This window comes from Typopeltis vanoorti, chromosome 6, assembly GCF_054136105.1.
Source record: "Typopeltis vanoorti isolate ZY-2024b chromosome 6, IOZ_Tvanoo_1.0, whole genome shotgun sequence".
Classification (NCBI taxonomy): Eukaryota; Metazoa; Arthropoda; class Arachnida; order Uropygi; family Thelyphonidae; genus Typopeltis; species Typopeltis vanoorti.
The window spans coordinates 41,675,001-41,689,725 of NC_143554.1; the positions used below are offsets into that span (position 1 = coordinate 41,675,001).

A 14,725-nucleotide genomic window follows, 5' to 3' on the forward strand; every position below is an offset into this window, starting at 1 on the left:
AGCGTATCTCCCTTGTAAATTTAATTGACTTACCTGTATAAACCACTTTGGAAAATAAAGTGTCTGTTTATGGCAGTAAGCAATTAACTGCTATTGCTAATGAATAAGCATAAATAGCTAAAAACATATCAGTCAAATTCACAATTCATCATCAATAATACACGACACGAAACACTTAACACGCGAGCTGCCATACTTTTTTGCTCGGTTTTTACTAACTGTAGATGAGATCCTCTTGTATTTATATGAAAATAACGAAGTATCGAGAACCTTCGAAATGTATCTGGAAGGCACTAGACAGCGCACTCGAACGAACTACTGCTTCAGCCATCTCCTACGACGTTAGTACTAGTACTTAAGTACCACTTGGCGCTGGTAGATGGCTGAAGAAGCATGTCTATTTAATATTTATTTTTACAGGATTTTATGTAAAGTATCAAATGCACAGCGTTCCTTGTGAATCTGGAATGCATCTTACAATCCTAAATACCGCAGTATAGCTTAGTGACCAGCGGAATTCATTGAAATTTTTTTTATTTAATCGCGTTTTAATGTTAAGTAGTTATTTTTTCAAAGTGGCCGGCGGGCCATGCGTTGATGGCTTGATTATCTGATTAAGATAATATCCGAATGATATCTCTGTGTCAATCTTGGAGTTCTAAGTTCTTATTAGATAATCCATTAGCATTCCAGTCTATAATCTGTAGTGAGTCCGGGGTTAGTCTGTTTCTGTTCATCACTGTGAGCTGAAAGAATGGACTGTGTTTTGTTCAAAAATCTTTTTGTAGAATTTAATGATGGGCTAGATTGGCTAAAGTCCTGGAGGATGCTTGCAAGAGAAGCTGTAATGATTGTAAATGATCCTGATTATGTTGTGTTACCTTTTCAAGCGAGCCACATCGGCATAAGTTCTGCCCCTACGTTGGTTATTCGTCTGCTTAAAATTTTCAGTCTGTGGCAGTTGAGATTCTGCCTTGTTGAGTTGAGCTTCAAGAGATTGGGTGACAGAAGCTTCAGTTATCTGCGTACAAGAAGTAGATTGCTTCTTTGATATTAATCTTTTGTTTTTAGGATAGTGAATACATCCCTTATAATTGGCTGGATGAGGGCTATTGCAGTTTGCACATTTGGCCATGATGGTTTTCGGCTTGGTGCAGGTATTAGTGGGGTGGCTCTCACCAAATTTCAGGCATTTGTAATCGGTTCTACACAGCTTCTGAGAATGACCATTCCTCTGACACCTGTGACACTGCCCGAATGAAGCTCTTTTACTTAATGGTTCGTTAGTAATCTTGAGCCCACAGATAGAAGATATATCATAGATGTTTTTGTATGAATTATGGATCTCTATCAGGAATACAGGCATCGGGCTGTTGTCAGCATGTAACATTCTGCTGACTTTAACTGGAGGTAAATCTTGGTAGCAGAGATCTGCTGCTCTCCTCCGTGAAGATATCTTCTCACATTCCTCGGAGCACCACTTTTAGGTTTTTATCAGAACTAAGGGAGAAAGTGTGGTATTGTGCCTTGTTCATCCATTGCCATGGATCTTTATGCCATCGCAGGCATTCTTATCCCCAGTATATACTATTTGCATATTCGTCATAGTGGACCTAAGAGACGTCTATCTGTGTTTGTTACGAAGTATTACTCGAGGCATCTTCTCATTGGGAGAGGTAGAGGGATCAGTGGTAGGGCTGTCTTCCTCCATTCCATCGTCTCTGAGTGGTTCTGTAATTTTGCGCTTTTTGCGTACTTTAACTTCTTTGAAATCTGAGGGTACAGAGACCACCAAATCTAGTTTCTCCTCTCCTGGAGTTGTGTCATCTCTCTCTCCGCGTCTTCTCCCGATATAGAGTATAAATTGAGGAAACCAGGCCACTGGAGTTCAAACTTTCTTAGTAACTTCTTCAATAGTTTTAATGCCAGCCCCCTACCTTGCGAGTCTATCAGGATCAATTTCATTCATAATTGATTACACTAAGATTTTGTGGGATACAAACTTTGGAGCAAGAGCATACAAGTAATACCAAAAGTACAGTCACAGGAAAAATATCAGGAAACATAGAGTATAGGTGTAAACGACCTGTTCTCACTTTACCACAGCTCAAATCCTACCTGCCAAAGAAACCAAATATCCATCACTTTTCCTCGAATCGGGTGGGGCGTACACGGCCATTAGACCTCATGCCCTTTTTGTGAAGAGAGGAAGACAGTAGGCTTCAAGTTGTGTCAGCGCCAGTGCAAAGTGAGAAACACCTCTGGATGTAAAACCTAGTGAATCGTGGTAAGCTAAACATTCGTCTCTGTCAACGTCTAATTCCGATATCAATTGAAATTTCATTACAACATTAAAAATTACTAAATTACAGTTATCGAAAATTTATTATTTAAATATTTTGGTTTAAACAATCAATCGATACTTAAAATGGGAATCCTTAATATATGAGATTAATTTAAAGCTTCATTGAATAGTTTAAAATTTGTAAACTTTAACCCAGATAAAATGTTTAAATCTTATCATCAGAAAGCATCAGCATCACTGAGATGCTGATGTTCACTGACGGTGACCTATCATACAGTCACTTTCGTTGGTAACGGAAATAACCTTTTAAATAAACTGAAATAACCTTTTAAATCATCTTATAATCTTTTTAGTCTTCACTGTCTTCAATTGAGAGTACAGAACTCGTAATAAATGCACATATAAGGGAAACATTACAGGATGTTTGTAGCTCAAATATTATACACCTATAAGGCATAATATTTCCTATCCTTTAGAGCTTAAGACGTGATGGGGCTACCTGATCGAACTATAATAAGTTACATGTCATATGAAACCTAATAAGTAGTTATTAAAAAAAACCTATGAATCTGTGAAATTAAATTTAAGTCATTGAAATATTGGTTACGTTATTCATTTATTAGTTTAAAATTTGATATTTGTAAAATCGGTAAAGGGAGTTATGTAAATTCTACCAAGAAAAGATTATTTATTTATATATTTATTTATTTATTTATATATAAGTTAAGTTTATAAGAAAACCCATTTTTATGTAATAAATACAATCACTGTCGAATTTTCACATTTTTTTAGCAGACGAAAACTTTCCAAAATAAATGCATTGAACACTTACAAGAATGGTCCATTATTCCTTAAATAATAGTTGTAATTCATTATTACTTAGAGAATATAAAATAGTTTCCTTTCAAGAAAAATTACGATAACTCATGAATTGTATGATGGATTCCTGTGAAATTTGGCGAAAAGCAGTATAATATGCGTTTTGAAAGAAACAGCCACAGAAATTGTAAATGAATAACTTAATTCATTAACAAATAGGTACATAAATATAATGGTCAAAAAAACAAAAGATAAAATAGGCAAAGTCCTCAGTAAAAAATTTCTCGATTGGGCTTAGGAGAACTGACTGGCAAGTGCATACGTACAATGGTCTCCTCTTTAAAATATTGGTCTGCGAGCTTCGCTCGATGAGGATGAGCATTACGGTCTTGTAGTGCATTGTCTCTTATCGCACCCGCATACGGAAGAACATACAGGTCCAGAACCTCCTCTAGAAAATGTGCATACACGTTACACTAAAAAGCACATACAAATCGGTGCGTCCATTCAATCAGATGCCTCCCCAGACCATCACACTGCATCCACAACAAGTTTCACGAATATGCCCTTGGTTTTCTCCAGATCATAACAGGCCTAGTAACGCCCAATACAACAAATCGAGAATAATACCGTCACTCAGGACTCATCAGTCCTTTTCAAACGTTCTCTCTTGTTGCATTGGTGTATAGGTGAAAAGCAGTATAATATGAAATAGGAAAGCAAACTACTGGCCACATAACATATAGGCCACCTTCATAAAGCCTTCTTCACACAGTGGAAGCAGATACGAATGATCCTGAAGCCAACGCGGGGTCAAAGCATAGCTGATTCGAGGCGGCACTTCCGTTTCGGTGAGCATATAACCAGAGATATCAGTCATCCACTGCAGATGTGATCCTTTTTGCCTTCCTTAAATGTATCTCTGGGATACTATTTTTGACTTGTTAGAAGCGGTTCCATAGTCTGTGAACCACAGTACCTCCGGCTGGCTTTAGTTAGTCATAGTTTTACAATGGTTTGCAACAATTCATCGGTTAAATCACATCATGCACCATTTCCAAGTATTTTGCTATCATGAAATGTCTCAACCCACTCCAGACCCAAAGTGAAAAACTACTCAAAAATATTCGTCTTTATACCATGGCTCATTTGCATATAACTGCTAACAGCGCTACTCATTTCTATACAATAAAAAGCAAACGCAGGATCACTTTTTACATAAGGTATCTGACTTTAGGATGCTTTTATTTTTTTCCATTTGTCCCAGAGATATCGCAATTTCTCTCTTTACTCCTTAATTTATGGAAACCAGTTGAGACTAAATCATGTAACTTTGAATGAAAGCTCTTAACAAGTAAATTTTGAGAATATTTTTTAAAATTCATTCTCACTAAATTTGACTATTATAATTTTAATATATATCAGAAACCTACCAAAATTCAAAATTACAGTTCTTCTCCTAATATCTCATTGTATCAAATGATCAGTTAATTTATGAATTCGCATATTTATGAATGTTTTACAGGTACTCTTCTTCATTCAGTACAAAGCCAGGAAATTAGTCACTTAAAAGACATTTTTTTTAATCTTTCTAATACCCTTAATAATTATCTGAGTGTCTATGCTATTCACGCAGAAGTCATATGCCATTTTCCCAAAGTTTTATCACATACACTATTTGCCAATAATTGTCCGGACACTATAGCAATTTACAATTGATACCAGTAGGAATTGATTCCAGTAGGAGAACCCTAATATCAGGTATATTCTCCTTTGTCACCTCCTGTACCCTTTCAGGAAGCCTTTCCACCAATGTTCGGCAGACATCAGATGGAATTTGTCTCCATTTCTCCATCAAAGCGGCACTGATTTCAGCGACAGATCTAGGACGTGCCGCTCTGGACCCCACTCGCCACTTCAATTCTTCCCACAGGTATTCGATAGGGGTTAAGATCAGGATTCTACACAAGCCAGAGCAATCGTTTAAACACCTGTTTCTTCATACCATTCCATAACGACTGCAGCTTTGTGGCATGGGGCATTGCCGTCTTCATGGTAACACGGGTCCGTTCACTAAAGCCTCCTTCATAATCTGACTTCATGGAACCACAGATAACGACCAGTGGTCTCATTCCAAACCAGCTGAATGTACCCCACACCATTACTCCTCCACCACTACAAAACATTATTGTGGTACAACACACTGCAGTAAGAAACGTTCACTAGGCTGCTTCCACACCCACACCCTGCCATTAGACTGAAAACAGGGATGAAGATTAATTCATCGTTACAGAGTACCGTTTTCCACTGGTCAATTGTCCAATTTACATGCTCTTTGCAGCAGGCCAGACGATCCCCCCCCCCTTGTTCTTTGTTGTGATGTGCAGCTTGTGTGCCGCTGCTCTTCCATGGAAATCCAGTAAATGAAATTGTTTTTGTACTCACCGCGTACTAATGCTCACCAGTGGTGTTACTGGGGCACTAGAACTCATCACGGATAATCTGTGCCAATTGTAGCCGGTTTTTGCATGCCACCAATTTTAACATCCTGCCGTCACTTTCAGTCATTTTCTTCGGTCGCCCGGATTGTTTTCTTGCACTAGTGATGCCAGAATGTCTCAATTTATTCATATCACTTCGCCGACCATTGATTTTGGATGCTCGAGTTGAGCGGCAATGGCACGTATGGACATGCCATCAATGTGACAGCTCACGATGACTCCTCTCTCGAAGTCATTGAGTTTATCGTGTTGCCATGCCACTTATATTCAACTGCTAATATGAAATTCCTTCATACTATTTGTACACTGGTTTTCATATTATTAACAAACTTGGAATATTCCATAACGCGAAATAACAGTGTCCGGACAATTATTTGGAAATAGTGTATATTCATAGCATCTACAAACCCAGCAAACACATCTTCACATATTCTAATAAGAAAATCGTCTTTACCACAAGCAGCAAAAATTAATAAAACATAAATACATGTACTACTTTATCTGACACTGATGCACTACTATGCCATTATCTGTTTACAAGTTAAACTGCCACTCAAATTACAGTACCTCCTTCATTGAATATCTACTGTTCGTTCTTTAAATTCTCATTTAGTGGAACCTTCCGCGAATGCAATACTTTCATTCCAATATTAAATGATATTATAATAATAAAAAAAACAGTACTGAACTTCGACACCTTATTCAGTACACCCGCTATGAGATGTGCCGTTCGACTGAATGTCTATTAATAGAAGAGCACGTGTAGAGCTGACTTCCTTACATTAAGCTGTAGCAATGGTGTTGATGATGGAAGAACAGACGTTTATTGCTCAGCATTATTTTCGTTCATACGGAGTTGGTAGAGCAAACGGTGCAAGCCTACATATGTATGGAGCAGTTTGTTCGTCGTTGCATCAGGCAATATTGTCAAAATTATCTTAATGGAGAGGTTCCGAAGTACCGAGAGTGCAGTTCTGCCGCAATGCAAAGGCCATTTGGGGAAAACCACAAGCTGTTAATACAAACGAGAATCACAGATTTGTGCTGTAGCAAGTGTTACAGTCTCCTTGCAGTCAACGCCAACAGAGGTAAAACTTGGGATACCGAGTCAATCACTACAGAGAATTTTTAAGGATTTTCTGTGATGACGTTCTTCAGGTCTCACATCACTTGATGCCTTTGTTTGGGCTATGTTGAGGGAATGTGTATTCACCATGACCTGCCTTCACACATTGAAGAACCGAGGGATAAAATTACACGATATGTCCAGCAGTTGGGTAACCATAAATATTCTGTCGAGCATGGCCAATAACCATCAATCTCTATCCTTCCTCCATAATGTCTGCTTCTCGGAGAAAGCGCATTTCCATCTAAATGGTCATGTGAACAGACGAAACTACAGGTTATGTGATTTGTTGAGACCTGAATTTCTCCAAGAGAAACCGCTTCACATCTAGAAGGTCACCGCATGGTGTGCTGTTTCCGGCCATGTCACTATTGTACCCTACGTCATTGAAGAGACTGTAGTAACTGTGACCTTGAATAGCGAACACTACATCGAGAATGTGTTGATTCCGTTTGCCCAGGATTTGCATGGGATGTGAGGTGTAAAAAGCATACCATTTCTTGCGTAACGAAGCAGCAACCTGTCATACACCACATGGTTCTAGAGCCTATTTATCAGAACAGTTCCCTGGAGACTCATCGAGGTTCACAAAAATCCCTTATCCTTCACGGTCTCTTCATCTCACATCCCTTGTTGCCTTCGGTTAGGGTATTTTGAAGGAATGAGTATTCCACAATAACCTGCCTTCAAACGTTGATGAACTAAGGGATAAAATTAAACGATATGTCCAGCAGATGTCCGAAGGTTTTTCTCCAGGATGACAGAGTACCTTCACATGCGCTACGAAACCTGTCTTAAAAGAAAGACAAGTTGCCCATTTTGAGCACGTAATCTGCCGTCGTTAATGTTTTATTCGACCAAAATTCCACCGATAGTTGTGGATGTACATATCATCATGTATAAAGTTATATTTCTTTGTTAATAAAACCGTTTACTCTATAACCTATATCGTTGTAGTTATTCAGTACTGTTTTTTTCGCCATACTATACCATTTCTCTCCTTACAGCCCAAACACTGACCTAAAATGGAAAAAAAGTATCATTATTTATTTCTAAGAAAGTCTGAATCTCTAGTTATAAAAAAACTAGTCAGACCACTGTAAACAAAAGAGTGTCAAATAATCTTATCCTCTTGGCAATTAAACAAAATCAATTACTATTTATCTCTACCATCTTATATCCGTGTTACTATAGGACAATCAATCTCTTCCTAATACATAAATCAAGCTGCAAGCTTATGTTCTGATTTGCGTTGTTTATTATCTGACAACGTTTTTTCGTGATGGCCAGCATACCATCATTGCTGGTCGTCTATAAACTTTACTAGTTTTATTTCTCTTTTGTTCCCTAATTTTCAGCTTTTACATTTTTTTATTCTTAATCTTTCAAAATACTTTGTAGATTTAATTCATCTACGTTTTCTTACTGGTTTTAATCATGTTAAATGTTAGAATATTGGATATGCATATTTAAGTTCTCATAAATGAATTTCATTCTCGACTCCTTTCTCATATCTTATGTTTCATTTCAATTCAGATTTTCGTCAAATATCTTATCATCCCTGCCTTATAAAAATACACAAATTCTGCATGTCTTAATTATTCTTTTAATATAAATTAAAAGTTATTTTTAATTAGCCTTTGGCTGGTTGGTAAGCAGGATTGCTCAAAATAAGCCTTTCTGCTTTATATATAAATAAATAATAAGCTATCGACTTTTATTCCTTTATAGGGAGTGAACGAGGCCTTTAAGCCCTACCTAGCTAACTATCCATTGCTGTTAAACACCGACCTACTTTAATGACATACACAAAGGCACCCAGTTCCTTTTGGATTCTCTGTAGTGAATGTCTTGGTATCACAAATTTTACCGCTGTTCGGCGTTGAAGCTATGAATCTCGGATATTGTAACACTTGCTCCAGCACACGTTTGTAATTCTCATTTGTGTGAACAGTTCGTGATTTTCCCCGAATGCCACTGACATTGCGGCAGAACACTCCAGAGACGACGAAACCTCTCGAATCAAGCAATGATGACACTATTGCCTGGAGAATGCTTACGGACGCGACGAACAAACTGCTCGCAAATATAGCATACGCTTGGACAACCGTGTATGGTCGAAAATAATGCTCAACAATGAACGATTTTCTTCCAACGTTAACACTCATGCTAAAGCTCAATGTAATGGCATAGACCCTACACGTGTTCTTCTATTAATATTCCGGGCCATACTTATACTTTTCCAGGGAAGAGCCTGGCCTGAGGAGCTAGAGTGCTCTGGACCCCACCTCGTTGTCTGGAGCCCTCTAAACTGGCCTTAATGTTTCGGGGTCCCCATCTAGAGCCTCGTGAATAAGTAATGCTCTGTTAATGTGCACAGTTGAACGGTATATCTCATAGCTCATGCATTGAAGAGGGTGCCGAAGTTTAGCTGTTTCTTTCATTCTTTCTTATGTTTGTGTGTGTGTCATAGTCATCAAGCATTTTTGCTCTAAAGGAAACTCTTTGCAAAATCAAATTCATTTCTATAGACACTTCTAATATCTCAAATGAATCTATAGAACCGGCATTTTTCACTATTAATTTGTATTGTGCTTTCTTCTAAAATAAAGACTTAGGGAGTCTTTGACATCAATTTCGTGTAAGCTGTCAGTCATCTGGATGCATATTTTATGTAATGCGCAGTTCAATTTGTATTTGCATTTCTTAATAAATAGCAGGTCTACAAGGAATTTAAAGATAATAATTTAAATTGCATGATTTAGAACACTAATTTAGAATCTTGAAGAAATACTACGAGATAGCTAGTGAGTGTAAACATCAATTACTTATTTTCTACTTATATTCTCCTTTTTCAGGTTAAGATTTTGAATTTCCTATGTATTATTAATATCCTAATGTTTATCCACTAGAGGACGCCAAGTTTTGTATATGAATTGTTTTTATCGTTTCTTTCTTCGCCCAGTAGCTTGTAAATTTTTCTTGGTTGTGATTTTCGGAGTTAAGCGAGTAGTTATTTAAATTTGAAGTGTATCGTTTGATTTTATTGCAGTGAACATGAAGATGGCAGATAGTTCAAGTATACTGAGGCGGAATCGCCCAGGTACAAAAACGGAGGTGAGTGTTATAACCGGCGTTTTTGGAAATCATTCTGAGGTTGATCACAGAAAAAAAAAAAAATGCAGAGTATTTTTTCTTATTTTTTAAAGGAACTTACTAATATAAAATAATAATTGATTTTATATTCATAAGTTAGTTTTGTGGAGTACTATTGCCATAAAAAATTGTGACAAAAAAAGCCATGCATTTGTTTTTATGGTAAACCTATATTTGCAGGTTTTAGACAAAGTTTCTCCATTCACAACATTGAGAATAAAGAAACTTTCTGGCTATACTTCTGCAATGTTTTTGACATTGCATTTGAAACTATGATTGTGCTGTAAGAGGTAGCCGAAATGAACAAAGAAAATTTCGTTCCGCCAGTTTGGAGAATCAACGAAGAAGAAAATATAGTCTGAGCTTGAAGTACTGAATTGCCCTTTCGCAAAGGTATGCTGGACAATATAACCATGCATTTTAACAGATATAGTGAAGACGTGAGATAATTACAAGTGGTATTTTTATGAAATATTTATAAAAATCGAAGCAGCCGAAACATTTGTGTGGAAGAGTAGTGAATTGGTGAGGACAGGTCATTTTTCAACCAATGATTCGTAACTGATGCCTTCATATTGAACTGGCATCTTACATTAGTGTATACAAAAGTATATTTAAGTAACTATGCTAGTGTGTCTAGGTGGATAATCACTTTGATCATAGTGAGTCAGCTTAGTCTTAGAAAATAGAATATTGTGTAAGAAAGCTGTGTATAAATTGCAGCCAAATAAAAGTGAATAAGATAAATATAAATGGAAGTGGGAAATTTTTGGAAGCTACTAATTGATATGGATAGATGAAAATGGGATATTGTATGGGGACAACATGGTTTTGTGAAGGTAGATCATGCCTCAGTAACTTGCTCACGTTTTATAACACAGTGACGGCTGAACTGGATAGGGGTAATGGGTTTACAGTATACTACTGGACCTTGCCAAGGCCTTTGATAGGATACCACATGGAACCCTAATCAGTAAACTGATGGGTATAGATATAGGGTTGGTGAGATGGATAGGAGGGTGGTTGAAGGAGAGATATCAAAGAGTGGTTTATTCAGGAGTGGAGTCTAAAAGACGTCTTGTGACTAGTGGAGTGCCGCAGGGCTCTGTTCTTGGACCACTGCTTTTCAATTTGTTCATCAATGATATTGGAAAGGATCTGAGAGGAAGTGTTCACTTGTTTGCTGATGATGCAAAGTTGGGTAGAGCAATTGTGAGTGCACAGGATGTCAAAATTTTACAGGATGATTTGGATAGTTTGGAGGACTGGGCTAGGAAAAATGGATGTCAATTTAATGTGGCAAAGTGTTAGGTTATGCACTTTGGGGTGAAAAGAATAGCAGCAGTATATCGCATTGGTGGAACCATACTCCAGGAGATTGATGAGGCCAGGGATTTGGGAGTGTTGGTGGATAGGGAGTTGAAGTTTAGGGGGCACATTGCAAAAGTAACTAAAACAGCTCACCAAATCACTTGGCTTCTGAAAAATACTTTAACATGCAGAGACGAACAAGTTGTTGTTCCTCTGTATCGAGCCTTGATAAGACCCCATCTAGACTTCTGTGCCCAGTTATGGGCACCAGGGTTTCTTCGTGATGGGGAGGAAGTGGAGAGGGTCAAGAGACGAGTGACCAAGATGATAGCAGGTCTGTGGAATGAACCTTATGAGAATAGGTTGAAGATTTGTGGGTTGCAGAAATTGGACGATAGGCGAAGGAGGGGTGATATGATTGAGACATTCAAATTACTGAAGGGTTTTTATAAGATTGATCCAGAAGATATTTTTGAAAATATGACTGGTAGTGGGAGGACTAGGGGCCATGCATGGAAGCTGGGCAAGAGCGTGGTTGACAAGGGTGTTAGAGCTAGGTTCTTTACTAGGAGAGTGGTAAATGAGTGGAATAAGCTTCCAGAGTCTGTTGTGGGTGCTACGACCGTGAATGAGTTCAAGGCAAGGTATGATAGATACTGTGTGAATGTTGAATAGTTGTTCTTGACATGATGTTAGGGCCTCCCTCGATGAGTCTGTCGACTCCTTGGAGTTTCCCGGAACAATAATAATAATAATAATACTAAAAAGCTTAGAAATGGAGAAAAGAGTATCACAAAAGGAATCAAAGTTCATAAAGTCAATATAAAAACTAAATATATTTTTAGTTTTTATATTGATTGTTTCTCGATGTCTAGAATAATTCTTTCAAAAGCAGTGAGATAACAAGTGTCTAGAACAGTTGCGCAAAACATCCAGGAAGAGTACCACTAGAGTTATGTATTAACGCTGGAGGCGGAAAACTATCGGAAACCTGAAATGTAGAAAGGCAGTAGATGATATTCTTTATAAAATTGTGTGGTGTAGGAAACCACTTAACAATTAAAGCTGAACTGGGAGTAGACCTCCACGCCAATATGGAGTATGATCTGACCCAGTGTCTATTTCCTTATCTTTCGAAGGTATATCCCTGTTAGTAGACATGTACATAAATAAACAAGGATGTGCTGGTACTTTGGAACCTAAAACATGCAGTATGATTTTTAAAATTTCACTCATAACTGAAATATGATAAACTTATGATACATTCATCCAGACTAGAGAAAAAAAAACTTTCAATAATTTCAGGCCTCCATTAAGCAGAGTGGTGGTCTCACCACAGGTGATTGCTGAAATTCATCTATCTAATATCATTCGCAAACATCCATAAATATATTGGAATTGTAATCTGTCTTCTACTGATTAGAGAGAAGTGGTATCCCTCAGGCAATAGCAAAATGCAGTATGATAGTACCAGCTACCCAGCCTAAACAAGATTTCTTCACTTTTTTTTTACCAGTGAAAGAACAGTCTCTGGAATAACCTGAAATTTAGCAGAACTGAAATAAGTGCCATTAACTGTCAATAGAAAAGAAGTGGATCTAGCAGTATAACTGTAACGATACCATGTATACTCAGTTTAATTGATAGTTACAAACAGGTTATATACTTCAAAATACTATAAGATTAATTTTTTTAGGCAACAGAAATAAGTTGCTATAGTGTTCCACTGAACATACATTGGTTTCCATAAATTAAAGGAACAAAGAGAAAACTCGCCGTAAACTGTATAATGAAGTTTTATGCAATTTTCCCAAAGCAGTATGATATATTTATGATATGCGATGATCTAACACAGGTTGGTGTATCCACCAACAAGATGCCTTTCCAAACCATTACACTATCTCCACCATAAGCATCCCGTTCATGGATATTAGAGGAATGATAATGTGTCCTTGGTTCTTTCCACATCGGAACATGCCTGGTATCATTTTATAGAGCAACCAGGACACTATCATCTAATATACATGAAAAGAACACATATGGTGGAGGTAGTGTGATGGTTTGAGGACACATCTTGTTGGCTGGATACCCCCAACCTGTATGTGCTTCCTAGCAATACCATAAATGCTTCCACTTATACAGACAACGCTCTGGATACCTATGTTCATCTGTACATGGATGCAATAAGGGAGACATTTATCCTACAAGATGATAATATTTATCCTCATCAAGTGAAGCTTATGGACAAATATCATCAAAAAGAGGCTATCGTACTTATGTGGACTTGCCAGCCAGGTCTCCTGACCTTAATCGTATTGGGCATGCTTGGGATGTCCTGGATAGATGTGTTGCTGCTCTCAACCACCCCCTCCTCAAAACTTTCTAGAATTTCAAATTTCTAGGATTTAGGAAAGAGAGTTTTGTAAGAGTAATGGTTGTTATTGCCAACTGAGCCTCTGGGACACCATTTTAAAAATATTATGAAACATTGTTATGTGTGTTTTATTGATGTGAGTTGCAACCACATTCCTTATTGAGGCACTTTAACAATCTCATTTTGACTTCTTGTTTTTTGACCAGTGTCTTCCTGTACCCATTTTTTACTCAATTAAACTATTCATTTACAATTTTTGTGGGCATTTCTTTCACATTTAATAAAATATTGCTTTTTATTGAATTGCATAAAAGTGTTCATCATACAGTTAAGTTGTTTAATTCTTAATTTCTGAAAACTGCCCTATTTCTTAAAAGGAAGTAATTTTGAGTAGTGAATAAGAACATTTCAAAATGTAAAACTGGAGAAGTGACTTCTGGTCTCACTGAATATAAAATGAAATAGTGAAGGAATTCTTTGAGTTGTCAGTAGATTGGGGCTATGTATGTTATTTGAACTCAAATATCTGTGCATACTTTCTTGGCCAACAGCTACAATTCCAGCAAAATAGATAAAATACTACATAGCCAATTACTTCTCTCTCTCCTAATATACAGGATCACAACATTACCATTCCTATTCCCTGTCAGAAGTACATCAGAAAAGATAGCCAAAATACATATTAAAACATGTCCTTTGCATTACTTTCAAACCTCATGTTAAATTAGCAACTCTAATCCTCTCTCCTAAAGATAAACTTCACCCTTTAGCATACCCTGGAGTGTATGAAGCTCATTCTGACTGGCTTGGTTTACTATGGGCAGATCTGTTAACATCCACCTGGAAGAACATAAAAAATACATTTGCTACCTAATTATGGCAAGTCAAGACTGGCCAACCACACTTTCGACACCCCTTCACACAGGATTAGATGAAAGAAAACTGATGTGCTGTCTTGAAGTCATTGAGTCAGCAATGACTATGAAGAATTCTCCTAACCTGAACAAATATGGTTGCATTAATTTTACAAAGACAAGTCTCCCAAAAATTTGGGAGAGTCATGAGTACAGTATTTTTAAGAAGGATAGAGTGGATAGGAGAGGAGGGGACATGCTGATAATGATATTCGATGA

The 14,725-nt window shown here is 37.3% G+C and overlaps 1 protein-coding gene across 2 annotated transcripts in view; it reads left to right on the plus strand.

Annotated features, from left to right (window-relative positions):
• Window positions 1-9,681: 9,681 nt before the first annotated feature.
• Mob4 (MOB kinase activator 4) overlaps window positions 9,682-14,725 on the plus strand; it is a 132,461-nt gene continuing 127,417 nt past the window's right edge. Inside the window, exon 1 of one of the 2 annotated variants that reach the window (XM_090394130.1) lies at window positions 9,682-9,868. In XM_090394130.1, the coding sequence (XP_090250256.1) occupies window positions 9,809-9,868 (60 nt within the window). In that variant the 5' untranslated portion in view covers window positions 9,682-9,808. The remainder of the gene's footprint in view (window positions 9,869-14,725) is intronic. The other variant, XM_090394129.1, reaches the window with a different exon arrangement.